At 37.3% G+C, this 18,246-nt stretch overlaps 1 protein-coding gene across 1 annotated transcript in view; it reads right to left on the bottom strand.

Annotated features, from left to right (window-relative positions):
- The window catches only part of JMY (junction mediating and regulatory protein, p53 cofactor), a 65,977-nt gene that overhangs the window by 5,595 nt on the left and 42,136 nt on the right, over positions 1-18,246 (bottom strand). Inside the window, exons 6-10 of the mRNA XM_059492065.1 lie at positions 17,036-17,223; positions 9,198-9,284; positions 6,604-6,699; positions 4,822-5,368; positions 2,937-3,247 (exon numbers count right to left, since the gene is read on the bottom strand). Of these exons, the coding sequence (XP_059348048.1) occupies positions 2,940-3,247; positions 4,822-5,368; positions 6,604-6,699; positions 9,198-9,284; positions 17,036-17,223 (1,226 nt within the window). The 3' untranslated portion in view covers positions 2,937-2,939. The remainder of the gene's footprint in view (positions 1-2,936; positions 3,248-4,821; positions 5,369-6,603; positions 6,700-9,197; positions 9,285-17,035; positions 17,224-18,246) is intronic.

The raw sequence follows: 18,246 nt of genomic DNA, 5'->3' as shown, positions 1-18,246 counted from the left end.
CCCAAAATACTGCATCAGAGAACAAAATCTCCCTTGTTATCTGTGACTTTTGTCCACCACTGACAGGAACTCAGGTTCTGCATTACTTACAGAACTCTTAGTGTACTATGGTGCACTGTTATATACTCATATGCAGATATTCTCAGGATACTTTTGCTAACCAGTAATCTCTCAGATTTTTCATACAGAGGCTACTACATATTTATACTTCTTGCTCAGCTACTTCAATATACAGAATGCCTCAGTATCTTTTTACATGTTTCAGAGTGTCTGTCTGGAAAGAACCGCTCCTTAAAAGATTAGCCATAACTTTATGTAGAAGTTAACTCACAGAACAGGAAATACAAGAAATTACTACGTCTCCTGCAAGAATTAGTTACTGTTAGTTTTGTCTTCAAACTTCAATAATTAATGAAACCACTTCACTGAGCACTACTAACACTCCCTCCTTCACATGTATCAAGGAACTTTCTGGTACTTAATAAATATACATCACTGTATCAGATTTAGCCTTCCTTTTGTAAGGCAAATATGTGCATTACACTTAGCCTATACAGACATATGTGTAATTAAGCATAATTCATAAAAAAATGTGTGCCAACTCACTACTGTAAACATGTTTTCAACCTAAAATCTCTATGCTACTGTTTCGACGTGTAGTGCAAGTTAAAAACCAGCTGATCAGTCTTAAAGCATGATATTAAGTGGATAACCTTACAGTAAAAAATACCAGCCTGCTATTTCTACAACAAATTTTCATTACTTTGCTCTTTTATGATGAATGCTAGTAAACCAGTCTGTATCTTCAAGCAAGTATGCTCACCTATATGGAAAGCATTTTTTCAGTTGCGTTTTTCAAGGGCTTTGTCTCAATCTCTGCTGCTTCTGAGCTATTTTTTGATGAAGTGAATATCCCCAAATTTTCTGAGCTGTTCTTTACAACCATTTTTCAATCTAAACTATTATGTGTTAAATAATCTAATTTAAAAAAAATCCTAACAGGGTTGTTTTTGTAATAAAACACAACAATGGTAAAAGAAAGCAAGCCTCAGATATGTAAAGAACAAGGAGCACACACTCCTGGCACTGAACTGACACCAAATACTGCATTTCGGTCTAAATGATTTCACAGGACTTCAGCAGGATGTAGACAGGTAAAAAAGAGACAACAACCAGGGACCACCTGGCAGTGATTTTCAACCTGCATTATGAACTCCTTTTATGGGGCTGCAAATAGCAGAGAAAAACATTTATTTACATTGTGTGGCAATGACCACAGAATATTTCTAAGACACACTTCCAGTGTAAAATGCTTAGGAGGTCAACCAATTTAATTTTAAAAAAATTAAGTCAGTCTTGGAAAATTTCTTTGTATTTTGCAAAAAAAATGAAAACAAAATCCTAAACAGTCAAACAGATTTACTAAAATCAAAATCAAATCACAAAGTTTAAATTTGATCTGTTATCTGGGAAATGAGATTGCAGTCCAATTGCAATTGTACTAGGAAAGCCAAGTTAGTTCCAAGACATGTCTTTTCTTATAGCTGTCACTTGATTTCTGAAGAGCTGTGGTAGTGGGAGTTTTCAATATGCAAGGACTGAAAGAAGTTACATGAAAGAAAAATCATTTTTACTTGGAGTTTCAGCAAGAGTTAAGCACATCCCCACTCCTGGAGTTTCAACTCCAAAACTAGCAGTACATTTGGTATGGAATAGAAGGAGCAAGCTATAATTAAACAGCGTGAAATCATTAGGGTGGCCAATGGCTAGTTTGTGAGGAATTCAAAAAATTAAAATATTAAAATTTGAAAATACCACACCAATGCAACCGATTGAGACAGTACTTCATCATCACAAGCACATTCAGCAGATGATGTGCCAAGTCAGAATCAGTTTTTAAACAGCTGCAGCACTTTACCAACAGTCACTCTCCAGCTATGTTAACAACTAACCAGGGTAGAAATGCTGGATTGTGAACATTCAAAAAGGTTATATTCTTTCTACTGCTAACTGTGTTGCAAGGATTACAAATATTTGTCTTCCATTCTGTTTGAATAGCCTTTCTAAACAGATTTTAAATTTCTTTTCAGACTGTCATGCCTCTGGTTTCTCAGATTTTAAGTTTAGCGGGAACCTTCACTGATAGTCAAGTTCATTCATGTGTAACATGAGAGAGCCACCACAGAGAAGCAACCTATGCTGCTGCTGTAATCACAAATATCTTTGTGCTACTGATGCAGCAATTATTTTGAAAATTGATCTCTTGCTGATTTTTGGTTTGTTCTGAAATCATTAATCTATACTTTCAGGCACTGTAGCTTAGTATTAATGCAAGTTCATGGAATTCATATGACCAGCAGAGGTATAAATTGTATATTTACTGTTTACAGTCTGAAAATTCAATTAAGTCAGATTTTAGAGACTGAAACCAGGCCATAAGAAATCTCAGGGTAACCCACAAGATTTCAATGTGTTCAGCATTCAAACCTAACTGTCCTTCACTTAGAAGTTACTCAGTCTGAAATAAGACATACCCAATTTTTACAAGGCTAGAAATAATCAGCAAGTAAGTATAAGGTGTGTCCCAGAGTGATTGTGCTGCTTTTTAAACTTTTTAGGTAAACTGGGAACTGTCCCTTCAAATTAACTAAATAAAATCGAGCTTTTTTATGAAGTCATCCTGTCAATATTCAACAGAAGTACTGGAACAGTAAAAGGCTAACATACTGTCTAAAAAGAGCTTTTCCTTATTATAAACCTTAAATTCTTTGAAAAGTCAGTGATGCTCAATTCATATATGCATTTTTATCACACTGGATGTCAGACAGTTTAGTCACATTCCTACTAAGTCTCCCAGAACGCACAACCTGAGGCTTAGCTGCTACTGTTATAAAAAACTGTTGTAGAAATATTATCTTTAAATGTAGCTTAATTACAGGTTAGTTTTCCCAGTCTGTGCAAGGCAAACTCTCCTCTTCATCCTCTGACTCAGGAGAGGCTTCCTTAATCCTTCGCAATGCTTCATGGATGCTCCTTGTCAGAGGGTCAGTATCAGGCAGAATTGTAAAGGATTCTCTCAAAACATCTTTCTGCACTTTCTTCAGTTTCACCCCTTTCCTGATCTGTGCCAAGATGTTATTGCTATCATCTTCATCAGGAAAAGGAGGGAGACTTCTCTGCTCAACTTTTCTTAAATGAAAGCTGCCACGTTTCAAGGAAGCCAGCACTTCATCCATCGGGGAACTCACTGCAGCAAATCAAAAGACCTTTGTATTATTTTCACAAAATTTTATCAGTTTTAATTTTTATTTCCTCAAGACCAAAAAGTGCCAGCATACTATTAATATGATAGTCCCATACTACAAATATAATGGTAGCTCCAATACTGTTTTAGGTTCTAAATAATCTTCCTTATTACCAGGGCAAAGCTGGTTTATACAGACAGTTGTAATTTTTGTAACCACTTAACTTCCTATCAGGAAGAAAAACTTTCTGAACAATGTGGCTTTTCTGTTTGCAGTCAGGAAAGTCAAATAAACTGCAAGGATTTCAATATAATGAAAGTGTTTACTGCATCACTTTTCTTTACTTTAGAACTCAGGTAATGAATACATGTCTTATGTACTGGACTGTGGGATCCATTCTTTCCACTTGCATTTTTAGGCTATTTTCACCTATTGCATGACTATTTCCACAAGCCAGCAAGGGAAGCAGCAATATAGTCAATTGCAAGAGCATGCATTTTGTCGCTTCTTTGGGTTCATGTATTTGTTGGCATCTAGTCCCAGCACAGTTATAAAAATTGCCTTCCTTTATAAGTAATGAAAACAAAGAAGTCAGAGATAGTTCTTTATGGCAAATCCTTTCTTTATCCCTAATTTTGAAACTAGTCTTCTGCAAAAAAAAAAATCAGGCTTTTGCTCTTGTAAGGGCCATGAGTGGGAAATATCTTCACCTCAGAGAATGCATTATAATAAAGCATAATAAAGTTTAAACACTTTGCATACACTAGCATGTAATTTGTGCAGCACCTCTCTATCAATACGTATGTATCTCCAGGTTCTTTTTTGTATATTGTACAATATGCTTTTTAAAACCTGTTATGCATTTAGGAATAAGCTTTCTCTGTCCTACTGAAGGCCTAGAAGACAGAAAAAACACAATGAAAAGAGAAATATAAAAGAATACAGTATTGCACATTTGAAGGAGAGAGGACAGACTGTAATGTCCCTGTCTGTCATAGAGAGACAAATTTCTGAAGCCACTTAAAAACTTGGAACATCTCAGTGTAGAGTAGAGTGCTGCTGCAGACAGGAACAATATTCTTAAGAGGAATAATTGATTTGAATTTATATTTGTCATATTATGATGCATACAAAACTGTACACACAATAGTTGCTTTATAAAAAATTGCAAGATAAAATGCGAGTAAAATAAACAGTAGGACCACATAAAAATTAAAGTTATTCTGTTATTAAATAGAACACTGCATCCCCAGGTGAAACACAGAATAGCAGTAAGTAGATACATAAATATTCTTTTCAACAGCATTTAGGTCCATTTTCTATCTAGTCTAACATGGGATAATGTAGACTCAATTTCACAAGTGTTTTCACTGAACAAGTATGCCATGCTGTCGTAAAAGCCCTAGTTGCCAGCATCTTTCAGCTAAAAAGGATTTAACAACTTTCCCATTAATAATAAATTAATCACAGCATATATTTTCCTACACAATAATTTAAAAATGAACTGATGTGCACTGCAATGTTTAAACTAAGAACAACAAATTTTAAATTAAATATGCAGAAATTAAAACATTACCTCTTCTTCTCTGTAAACCCTCTATATCACCAGTCTTCTTAAGCTTCTTCTTGGCACTGACTAGCTGACTGCTATCAAACAGATGTGCTGGTGGGACACCAGAAGAGTGCTGGACTCCCTTCTCCACACTCTGACGTTTAACAAAGCTGTCACTTTTCTCTAAGGATTTGGTGGCATCTTCCTTGGAGGGCAAAGGTGGAGGTGGAGGTGGAGGAGGCAAAGGGGGTGGAAGCTGTACTCCAGTAGCAGTCTCTGGCTGAAGCTGGTCACTGGTGAGTGGAGAAGTGCTAACACAGGGCAGTTCAGAGGTAACACCATTAGGAGGCAAGGAGACATCTTGAAGTTGTTTTAAGCTTGTGGATTCCTGCACTTGCAAAGGCTGAACTGCTTTTTCCAATTCCACCTCCTCACTCTTCTCTTGGATTTGTATTGTTGCTGGCAAAGATTGAGACTGCTCAACACAGGGCACTGAGCTGGCTGCACATTTTCTTCTTGCATGAGCCAGCCGCAGTCTGGTTGATTTAAGTATTACTTGCCCAGGGTACCGCTAAAGTGAATAAGGTATGGACAATTACGTAAGCCATTGCAATGGACTATTTTAGATTTTATGTACCTGTCATTTCTGACAAACAATATTCATTTTGCTCTGTATGCAAAAGCAAGGCAAATATATCCCCAGCTTTATGCAAAAAATTATTTGTAATTCTTTTTCTTATTTAAGCCACGATTTAATTAGCCTAATCAGTGAAATACATAGTTTAGAATTACGATTTTACTAAGAATCAGATTACACACTCAAAACTGGTTTTTACTGGAAACTAAAATTCAAAATTCCCTCTTGCTTTCGTCTTCTAAACCTGGTCAATGGCTCCCTCTGCAAGTGCAGACCAGTCCTGACTTAATACACTGGCCTTATATGTGAATCAAACTGTTTTAAAAGCTATATCTTGAGAACATCAAAAACTTTTAGCCTTAATTTACTTCTTAAATTTGCTGCCTCATTATCAGTCTTTTCATATTAGTTTCATCCATAGCCTTTTTAAAGCAAAAAATTAAGCTGCTTCCGAAAGACAGGTGTAATAGTTTTTGCACAACTGTGGAAGGCCTAAAGCAATAGCCTAAAGCCTTAGTATGTTAGTAGAAAAAGTCAGCTCATGAACAATTGCTGGTTAAAATAAGTAAATTTGCTTCATTTTACAGAAGTTACAAAATTCAAGAGCCTTGCAAACAATAAGAACATGAATGTAATTCTGAAATACCACTGAAGAAGAAAACTTCCCAGCAAAGAAACTTCTCATACCTTTATTTTTTTAATGTATACAACAAAAAGTCTTCACCAATTAATACAGTCTCTGTTTTCTTTCACTTTCAGTCCTTTCCTTATTCCTTCCCCTTCGTTCCACCTTCTATGCATTTTCTGATGCCTCCATTGTAATAAGAAGGGTCAGGTATTCTAGCAATCAGCAGCAGGGTGCCAGGTCAGATGACAATGCTCTTTGTGGGAAGTACTGTTTAGATTATACTTCTCAGGAATATTTGCCAATTGTCTTGTCACAAGGTATAAGTGCAAGAGTAAATAGAACCTTATTATGGCACTGGGAATGCAACAGCTAGAGGAATCTGTTACTACCAATGCCATATTTTGTCAGGAAATTTCCAAAGGCCAGTTAATTATACAATGAAAAAGAATCACTAATAGGAAAGTGAATGCCAGTACTGGAATGAGTGAGAAGTTCTTTAGGAAAGAAAACAGCCAGAAAAGAAAAACTATTCTTCCGTTACCTGCTTAAATGTACGAAGTCTGTCCAGGGTTTTCTGTCGTTCCTGACTAACCCAGGAGCTCTTTCTTTCTTCTTCATCTTGCAACTGATCTCGTTTCTGAGAAAATATATGGAAGACATGTAAATATTACATCCAGTGCTTTATTTGGCTTCAATAGGAAAAAAACTCTTCTTCTAAATGTGAAAAGTTACTTAAAAAGATACTTCTCAAATGAACACAACCTCAAAATTTGGCCTCTGACTTCCCCTTAAAAAATAGTATACATTTCCTGGTTTGTTTTGTCAAAGAAATGCAAAACAGGAAAAAATGTTTCAATCTCAAACAGGAACACTTGGTAGACTTGTTACTTTGAGACATGAGAAATAACAAGTGACAGAATGCTATACTTAGAGGTGTCCCACTGAATTTAAGTTATATAAATTAGCCAGAGAGCAAAGCAGTATCATTTCCCCCTCACTCCAATAACAAAATGACTGTCCAAATCACAAGGCTGTCCATTTAAACAAGCTGTATTAGTATTCTCAAAGTACAAGAATTCACAGAACTCAGCATCACAAAGTTTTGAACCCAACAGCAAGCAAATTAAGTAAATGTTTTCATCCTTACATTTACAACAGTAAATATAAGTTTGTATTTACTCCAGCTTTTGTTACTTAATCCAGCTTGATTTTACATAATTGCACTTAAGTAAAGGTTTGAAACTCTTCCTCATGCCTGGTACAGTTGCTTTTACTTGTGCAGAGATTTTACCTCATGGAAAACATACCTTTGGGTACATCTCCTTTAACTAATCACTCTTTCTTACACAATTTCAGCAAGAGTTACTGCACCTTTGAAACAAACACTCACTCCTCAGTCAAATTTACTGGAAATGGAAGCTAATTACCAGAAGGTGAAATTCACTGCAGGCAAGTTCAGAAGCTATCAGGAAAAGTGATGTAACAGCTGACCACAAAGCAAAAACCCTGAGCAAAACTAGTAGCTTTAATTCTTAAAATGACTCACAGCATTTAATATTACTTTTGAAAGCTTATCTTCATAATCAAAAATTCTGATCACTTTTGTGAACCTTTTACACTCATTTAGTCACCACAAAAGCAGTGTCTGCCTGCCATTTTCATAAGTCAGTTAGTGGCTGGTGTCCTTCACAAAAAGCCAACTCCTGTGATTTGGAAGGAAGGAAGTATAGATGCATTAGGGAGAGAAAGATGAGAACATGTCTGAAAAATAGTAAGGACAGAAAACAGAAAGACGTGAAGAGAAGGAAAAGCATGTGGTAAAAGAAAATAAGAACAATGGCCAAAGAAGTTAGAACAGAAACATAAAGAAAGGAAGAAAAGTAGTTCTATCACTGTACCTAAATGTTACATATGCATTCAGATCAAACTTTTCCTGAAGGAGTCTCAAAATCAAGGGGTGGTTTTTTTTTTGTTTTTTTTTTTTTTTTTTTGGCCGACTTGTGTATTTGGTTTTGTTTCACTTTTAAGTAAAATGGTGAAACTGCAATTCTTATTTGGTTTCAAATTTGGACTCCCTCTTTTCAAAATTCTTAATGAAATCCAGTAATTTAAAACCTATTTTACTGTAATGCTAGAATTTTTCAGTCACATTTTTACCAGAAATAACATAAAAAATTAGCCAAGGTTCTTTATATCATTAAAGCAAGCAACACCATAATATAAAGCTCTGCAGTACTTGAGAGACAATGAAGTCCTTTGGCTTTGTCAAGTCTTATTTGTACGACTGATAAATGGCCTACAGTCCACACAGTAACTTCCTCTGCCTTATTATAAGAACTCATGAAAAAAAATTTTTTTTTCAATTCCTTAAAGAATATACCAATACATACTGACTTTGACAGGTAGCCTTTCCACAAAATAAATTATGCAGCTGACTTCCTGGACAAAAATATCAATGTTAAAAATGTATAAGGATGAAATAGAATCACTTTCACTAATCTAATTGAAGCCTGAATTAAAGTGACTTGGATTTCAATGCATCTTTGTCAGTGATCTTTATCAAATATTGATACTATATCAGCTCCCAAGACCTAGTCCAAAATTTGAATATTCCTTAAGATAAGCCTATTAGGTACAGGATAAGAGTCCAGCTGGTCTATTCTCTGCAACAAGACTATAAAAAAATCATGGAGCAGCCATCTGGAACTACAAGTTTACACAACATAATTCCAGTAATTGCTTTTGTAGAAGGAAGAAAAGTAGTAACCAAGCTTATTAAGATTCAAGAATAAATACGTGTGATTTCCTTGCTCCTATCAGCATAGCGAACATGGCATTCAGAGATGCTCCGAATCATGTATGTGCACATGATGAGAAACATAACAAAACACTCAGAATGTCAATCTAGCATAAAGAACTGTTCTACTTGCTTGGTTCCCATGTCTTCCTAACACAACTATATACTCCCCCTTGCCAGCATAATATGACACAGAAATTGTGCATGGTGCAAAGGTCAGGGATACACAGCATCTTTTGGAAGAGCTATCACTCTGAATGCTCCCCTAATTAATGTATAATGAGGAATGCCAGCTATTAATGACAGGCTAAGCTCAACAGCAGAAAACTCAAACTTACCAGCTGAACAGTATGGTGCATTTTGTACTCCTTCTCGCTCTGGTGACGCTGCTGGATCTTCTCATTATGCTTTGCAATACAGATCTCCTGCAGGGACACAAACCACAACCTATAAAGCATGCAATTTAAATACAGATTTACATTATGTCATATTTAGCAAATGGCAGGTAGAAAAATAGAAACTGCAAAGCCTATTTCATATAGGCTCATTTAACTTACAATGAACTGTAACTAAAAAGATAAAGCAAGTCAGACGACCCCAAATCTATTATTTTTAACTATCAAAAAAGAAGATCCAAGTGACAGCTGCTTGGAAAGTCTGTTCTACAGGACCAATATAAGAGTAGCAAAAGTCACCAATCTGTCAACACTTCATAAAGACCTTGTTTAACCCCACGTATTTGCACCCATGGAAAATAACTAACTCTTGAATGCACCACATATTTCTGTTTATGCAAATAGACAGTTTCCCATTTACAGATGTCAAATCATCTTTTCCATGTACTCTCTGAAAGCACAGGCTAGAATCAAGTTGTTACAATTCAGCATGTTCATTTACTCCACTAAGTTCACATCTCCAACACCTCATATAAAACAAAAATTTGTTGCACTGTTTGCAAATAAGAATATGTTAAAAACAAACAAGCAAAAAACTAGGCCATGTTACAACAGCTGACAAAGAGGATAACAGCCAAACTTCAAGTAGACAGACAACTTCACTGGATGATACTGAGGGCCAGGAAATTGGACAGTATGAGCAACAGAATTAGACCTGGTACAAGCACCACGCAGAACTAGAACAAAGTCAGACGTACAGTCATAAACAAATCTCACAGTTGTGCAAGAAGGTGCAATGTTAGCAGTTTGAAGTGTGACTCCAGATAGAGCATGGAGCTGATGGGGTTCTCAAGTATCATTTAGTATGACTTTTTGGGTAGGTTCAGAAAAGAGCTTTGCCATTAAAAGCATTGCTTGAGGGAGCTGATGAAGTAAAGCACAAAAATAAGGAGGGAAAGGAATAAAGAAACCTCATTATTTTGGATGCTTAAAAATGCAGAAAAAGCTGTTCTGCAAGTTGTCTATGGACACGCTTTGATCACATGAAAAAAGGAACCAGTGTTCCTGTATAGGAAAGCAAAATCATCAATATTGCTGCTGTATATAGGTAACTGACTAAAGCAAAGATTTCTGTGCAAATACTGGCTCACTTTTATCAGAGGTATATCACAGAATGGCTTAGGTGGGAAGACATCTTGAAGCTCATCTAGTGCCAACCTCCCTGTCACAGATAGGGAACTTCCACTAAACCAGGCTACTCGGGGCCCCATCCAACCCAGCCTTGAACATTTCCAGGGATGGGGCATCCACAACTTCTTGGGGCAACTTGTGTCAGCTGCTCACCACCCCCAGAGTAAAGAAATTTCTAACAACTATTCAAATCTCTCCTTGTTTAAAACTGTTCCCTCTTGTCCATGTAAAATATCTGTCCATGTCAAAAGGCACTCTCCCTCTTTCTTATAAGCTCCCTTTATGTTCTGAAAGGCTTTACTAAGGTCTCCCCAGAGCCTTCTCTTCTCCAGGCTGAACAACCCCAGCCTGTCACTACAGGAGAGGTGCTCCAACCCTCTGATCATCTTTGTGGACCTACTCTGGACTTGCTCTAACAAATCGACACATATATACAGCTAAACATATCTGGGTTTTGTATTTCTTTCTGGAGGTTTTTTCCCCCTGGTGAAAAGAGTTAATCCTGTAACAGTCAATCAATTTAATTTGTAGCTGAAAAAGTACAAAATACTTCATCTCTGCGTTTCAAAAACACAGCAAGCAACATAATACTAACAGAAAATCCGAACAACTTTCTATAATACTCCTAACTAGTTTACAGTTTATTCTTCATTTAGGCTGCAAATATTATAAAATAATGAGAAAATGTAAATTAAGCATGGTTTGGGTTTTTTGACATGTCTCAGATACTCAGGGGGCACAATTTTATGTAAGGTATTCACTTTAGCATCAGTATTTAAACATTTCTGACTAAATGCAATAATGAAAGATATTTTAATTATATAAAGAGGACACACCTGACCAAAATGTATTTAGTGCTGAGTTTGTTTTAAAAAACAACTTACTTCAATGTAATTAGATCTCTTTGACATGAAATAATAAAAACAATTAGGAGGGGCTGAAAACATGTTGCAGGTCAGGGTCAGAAATCTGAATAATCTTAATTAATTACAGAAATGGTCTAAGAAAAAAAGGAAAGGTTGCAATTTCTAAGGGACAAATACAGGGTTCTACTTGTAGACAAGATTAAGGGACATCAAATAAAGGATGAAATTAAAAACACCCAAATGGCAGCTGTAAGAAAACCAACTGGATGATTACAGCAGACGACAAGTTCAATATATACCAATGAACTCTTGCAAAAAACACCAAAACAACAAAACCAAACATAATAATTGTGTGTATGAGTAGGTCTATTGCACATGCAAGACAGTCCTTACTTCTAAGCACTGGGAAGCAGTCACAGCAGTCACATAGAATCATCAAGTTTGGAAAAGACCTTTAAGATCATTCAGTCCAACTGTCCACCCAGCACTGCCATTGTTACCACTAAACCATCATCCAGCACCAAATCCAGACACTTCTCAAACACCTTCAGGGATGATTTTACCACCTCCTTGTGAAATTATGTCGAGTGAGAGCAACACCTCAAGAAATATGTTGATCAACTGTATGGGACTGGGAAAGCAACAAGATAATACTCATTCTTTCTTTAATCAGTTGACTGATTTCACAGTGTCAAGTTGTACTTCTATTAAAGAGACAAAAAGGGAGAGCTGAGGAACCATTTCAACCTTTGTCACTGCATGAACTACAATGTGTAAGACTAGTAACATGGAATATATGTAAAAGAGATCTGCATTAGTATTATATCTAACTAGTTCCATTAGTATTATATCTAACTAGTTCCTTAGCCCTGCATTCAGCTTTAACATCCCAATTAAAAGGCTAGCTTTTCATGTGCAGAAACCATATTTTACTAGAAGCATTCAGTGTAGTTACGGCCTTATGCTGCTGTTGTTGTAATAGAAGTTAGTAACAGAATACCAATAAGCCTTTCCCACCTGTCACTGCATCTTCGTAACACCTATTTTGGCACGGGCTGTGCTTTAAAATGTGGCTTTCTAAAGATGTCCTATTAAATGAGCACAAAAGCACGCGAGGAAGTTTCCTAGATGAAAGCACACATTATGAACACACCCTAAACAGCTTCACTAACCAGTTGCTTCTCCCACTCTGCCTGTGATAAAGAATACTCTTTCCGGGTGCAAAGTAATTGATTTCATCGCAACTTTGTGTTTTCAGAGTTTTCGAGATACATTCTATACCATTTTTTTTCACCTTGACTCCTTGCTATGAATCTAGCTCCCTAATAAATCAGCTGCTTGTTCCATATGATTATCTAATTAATACTAATGTGCAGCCAGCAGGGGGTAGACTGGCATAACAATAGCAATTTTCTGCATGAAAAATCTACAGCTAACTCTCTAGAAGTAAGGGGAAAAAAGGTTAAACTGCTATCAAAAATTTATTTTTAATAACTCACTGTCATCAACACAAAAGAACATTAGGAAATGATTGTTCAACAAATGCAAAGAAATCAGATTTGTATTAAAAAGAGAATGAAGAGTTTATACTCGTGGTGCTACAGTGGAAAAATATCAAACCCCATAAAATCGTAAATTTTTAAAATGCCTGTTCAGTTATTCAAGAGTCATGACTGAATTATGTTTGTAATAAGCCTCTAACGAAAGTTTCTAAATAAAAGCTTGATACAATTATTTGACAACACCACTGAAAAACTAATACATCATCTGCAAAATTAGGGAGGCAATATCTGAAAAACAAAATAGAGACTACAGTCACTGAAGCATATATTTAAATTACAAATCATTTTACTCAACAAAGAGTAATTTATTCCCTTTCACTGTGTTATCTCCTCAATAGAAAAATTTTCAAATACCTGGATGATGAAATTACCTTCTTCCAAAAAATAAAACTGATGACAGAGAAAAATTTCCTATTGTTTCCTTAATCCTGATATCTGGTGCTAGAAAGGAGACATTCTCCTAAGGGCACTTTCAGTTGCCAAAATCTTGATAATGAGAAAAGACTGTAATTTCTAAACATATCGCAAGACTGTCCTATACACCACTTAATGCATAACTTACCTTTTGTTTTCATCTACAGAACTGACAAGCTTAAAAAAAAACCACAACAAAAAAGAAGGAAAAACCCCACCAATCTGCCACCAAAATCTCACCAACCCAATCCAAAACAGAACACCAGTTTAAAAGCCTGTTTTAAGATACTTTGCTGAAACACGCGAAGTCAGGAACACAATCTGAAAAGCAATAAGCACACTCTCATCTCAGTTCAACAATAAATGTTTCTTAATTGAGACAGACACAGAGATTTACCACACAGTATGTACTTTCCATATTCACCCTCAAAAAGTCACTTTTCTTCGCATAGCATTCAGTCATCACTGCCCTCATTCTCACCATCTACAGTCTGCTTTTGTTTTCCATCTGTATCTCAGTTCTGCATACTTAACCTACCAATACTTCAGAACAAGAACACCTTTTTTACCCACAAATACAAGTACTCACATCAGGCACCATAAATAACATTAATGAATGTTTTACAGTATCACTAGAAAGGCCATTGAAAATGCAAAGATTGCTTAAAGAAATGAGACAAATCTATGAGCTCTCATTTCCAGGTAATTGCCATAAAGCTTAGAAGGACTCTGTGTTATCCAGCAGTGAGAAGCTAAAAAATGGCCATATTCTTTTCTGCCCAACAAGTGCTACACAATGGCACACAACAGATTCTGCCCTTTCTTTTTGCTCAAATAAAGGTAATTTATTTTCTCCTGTAAGTTTAAGCACACATTGTTCTACTCTGTGATTTTTCTTAGAGGCTAAGTATCTCCCTACAGCACTCAACTGCAGAGAATACTATGCTGGTCAATGACATAAGTATGAAAGCTGGAACTAGTTCTGAGAGCAGTATAATGCCCAAGTTCCACATGGAGACATTACCTCAGGTCCTGAAAGCAGTATAGCCAACAGCTTTTCCAGCACAATGTTGACAAGATCTAAGTGTACCACTCCTGCATGCAGATGCAGAAAAGCAACACTACCACACACAGCTCTGCATCTCGTCACAGTGCACAACCAGGCATGCTGATACTCCTGCTACAGCCAAAGCCAACTCCTTCAGCTTAAAAAGGTATTCTATCATAGCACAACACTGAAACAAATGAGCCACTGAAGGTGATTAGTTCATTATATGGATATATGGGCATGCTAAAAAAAATCTCTATTCCTGCTTCAGAGTTTCTTCTTGACCTGTGAGCTCCAATAAGTTAAGCAGAGAATAGCAAACAGGTTATCACTTTTAAACAGGTTTGTCTACTTTGTAAGGTGCCAGCAATGTCTTCTCATATCCAGGAGAAAATATCTTATTATACTATAGCCTGTGTACATTAGCGTAACACGACTGGTAAATTCTCTTAAAATACTAACAACATTCTTGATACCTTTTCTCTTTACAAACTCATGTAAAACAAACACAATGACAAAGCATGCTACTTCACATAATCGGCTAACAGGAGACCTCTCTTCTAATACTTCATTTGCAGTCTTCTCCATATTGGCTTAACTAGAAACCAGGCAGTGGTTGAAAAAATACAAAAAATAAAATACATAAAATTATATATAAACAGCTTTTCATTTGCTCTGTTATGCTTCAGATTTAGATACATGTCATGGTTTGGGAGGAAGTGAGTTTTTTGGGATGCTGTGGTCAAACCAATAGGTGCTCAGATTTGAATATTGGCACCTGGTGTGGCCACTGGGGACATGGATACGCCTCTGAGAATACGGGGGTTAAAAGCAGAGAACTCCCAGGAAAACCTCTCTTGGGTTCCGGTGGGGAAAGAGCTCAGACCTCCCCCCTGCCCAGCTGCTGCGGCTGGGCAGGGGAGGGGAAGCCATGCGGCAGGGTGAGGTGAGCCTGGCCCTGAGGATGGAAGAGTGGAGGAGCGCCAAGAGGCATCGGGCAGCCACCCTCTCCCCACTCTGCCCCCAGGAGGGGGAGAGAGAGAGAGGGAGGGAGGGAGAGAGAGAAAGCCGGTGTTTGTGCCGGTGCCACCTTGAAATTTGATAGCAGGACCGGCGAGAAGGAGAAGGGGGTTGCCCGGTAGCCGTGGGAGTTCTGGACAGGCAGAGCCTGAGATTTTTAACCCTTTTCTCAGATGACGGAAACCTTGCAAATGCTGATCCTCCTGCAGTTGAATGAGTAGAGAAGAATACTAGGTGGCAGGAGAGGATGGAGTGGCCTTAACTGGACTTTTCTTGTATAGCCATGGACAGAACCATGTTTCCTGTGACACAGAGACAATATACAGGGGGAGGCAATGGCTGAGAGGCAACAGAGTTCAGTACTGAGACCCCTCGGCCCCAGGGGGTGAATTTTGGGGGGGGACGGTGTCCCAAAAGTGAGAGACTGTGCTCTTTTTGGAACTGGACAAAGCATCCTTAAAAGGAAAACCCTAGAAGCAGCTCTGGTCCATGTGCAGCGGTGAGAGCACTGGACATGGGCGGAAGAGGTCACAATGGCAGATGTTCTCCAGGTGATGCCATGAGTGACAAGAAGGACTCCTCTTCATGAACTCAGAATTGATTATCTGAAGGGTGTTGATGGACTGAGAGTTGGTGATCTGAGGCGTGGCAACTGAATGAGAGTCCAAGGTTTTGTCTTACTGTGATGCATTGGGAACTTGCTTGGGGGAAGGAGGAATGTTTGGAAGGTTTTCATCCTGAGTTTTGTGTGTTTCTTTTATATATTGTAGGTTAATAAAGTTTTTTTCCTTCTATTCCTAAGCTGGAGCCTGCTTTGCTCTATTCCTGGTCCCATCTCACAGTAGACACCAGGGAGAAGGTATTTTCATGGGGCCACTGGCATTGTGCCAGTGTCAAACCATGACAATACAGAAATAAATATATATTAGTTATGAAGGGAAGGCAAAACCTGAATGGTTTATTGTCAATCTGCTAGAACTCTTTATATGAAGGGGTCATTTTCACATAAAGGGCATGACTGCAAACACACAACCAAACCGACCAATCACTCTAAACCAGAATGAGGCCTATCAACTGACATTTCTGCATAGTTTTACAGCACATAGTGTGGGGTGGAACTGATTTTCTAACAATTATTACAATGGTCTCCCAAAACTTTGACCTAAATAGCACACCCAGAATTATAAATTAAGAATACAGACCGCATTTCATATAGATCTGCCAAACACAGAGTATCAACAACACATGACATAAGTTTAAAAGGATGGTAAGAGAATGAAAAGAGAATTCACTAGTGAGAACCACACTTGAAATTTCTTTCCGGCAAACATATACAAAACTATGCTGATACTTTTACTGTCCCTAAAAACATTCATTCTAGCATGGACTTCCTGCACGAAAGTATTCTGATTATTTAATAAACTTATTTCTATTTGTTGACTTCAAAGTAACTGAAGGTTCCTTTACAGCTACAAGAAAGGTAAACAGAATCTTAAATGTATCAATATAATAATACATGCTATTTTATTTTGTATTCTGCAAAACAACTTTTAGCAAACAGTCCCTTTACATTGAACATAATCCACAAGAGTTCTGGAAAATTTGTATCTGCAAGGAAACCTTTTGAAGTTTTATTAAATTTGCTAATTATGTAAAAAAAAAAAGGCAATAAAACAGTACCTTCTTATTTCTGAGGTAGGCTTTCTTGGCTGAAATACGTCCACGCCTTGCTTCCAGCTGGCGGATTTTTTGTTGTAACTTTTGCAGCTCCTCTTTTTGCAAGTGTACAGATGTTGCCATATCCTCTTTTTCAAGCATGGCTTCCATACTTTCGTAAGTGTCATAATACACCACTTCATCTCTCTTCTCTGTTTAAAAGATGTCAGCAATAAAAAAAAATTAAAAAATCAAATCAATGGTTTGCATTTGATTAACATTTTGTATTCCTCAACAACAACCTTCCCACTGACTTGCAAGATATGATGCAGAAGAATGCCACAGCCCTTTCAGAGGACTACTACCAAAAATCAATAGGTCAGAGGAAAAGCATTACACAGCAAGGCACTGTGCAGCTTTAAGGTCTTTATGAGGAACAGAAATTAATACCAGTGAAGCTCAGCCTGCTATTCAGGCAAGCTCAGAGTATTAAAACACAAATGCAATTTTAAACATACAGCTATAATGTGTAGCCTAATTTGAACACAATGCCCATGCATGTCTTTGGGTCTCACAAGGGACCCAAGGTGTGTAGCAATTTTCTCCGGTGTTCACCATGAAGTTCAGGATAGACAAGACTATCTGAAGTCCTCGGTATGAGATTCTTCTGTTACAACCAACTTGTAATTTCATGTAAGGGACTCACACAACAGGACACCAAAAATCCTCCCACAGGTTTTTGATGTCCCAGTCACCGCTCCTGGGAGGGAGGGCAATTTCAAGGCAATCCTTCAAAGCATTATAGGCCTGAAAAGGAGGTAATTACTAATAGTTTTATCAACACTCGTGATTTTTAGCTTCCTGAGTGAAGCATTTGGAATAACACTGAGCTCATCTTTAAATGCTGCCTTCTCATCTCTTGCCAAGAAGGAAAGTGTGGTGATTATAAATCCTTGAAGATGTTGGGATGAAGAAGCAGTGAAGACCTCTTGTTCTTATTCCACTGGCATACAAAGTAGGATATATTTGTCATACAGCAAGAAGGAAATGCATTACTGCTGTCTGAAACGGGCAGATGCAGCTGGCATGTCTGTAAAGTGTCTATTCCACAGCAACATCAAACTTTTTTTTCAACTACTTTCAGAAGGACTGTAATTTCTCCTACTTCAGCTACTTGATTATTTGGGGAAAGGCACAGGATTTCCCTCAGTACACAGTCCATTTTAAAAGCTGTT

The sequence above is a fragment of the Ammospiza nelsoni genome, chromosome Z (assembly GCF_027579445.1).
Source record: "Ammospiza nelsoni isolate bAmmNel1 chromosome Z, bAmmNel1.pri, whole genome shotgun sequence".
In the NCBI taxonomy this organism is placed as follows: Eukaryota; Metazoa; Chordata; class Aves; order Passeriformes; family Passerellidae; genus Ammospiza; species Ammospiza nelsoni.
Note: the sequence above shows the minus strand (reverse complement) of the source record. Positions and strands in the feature narration are given on the sequence as shown.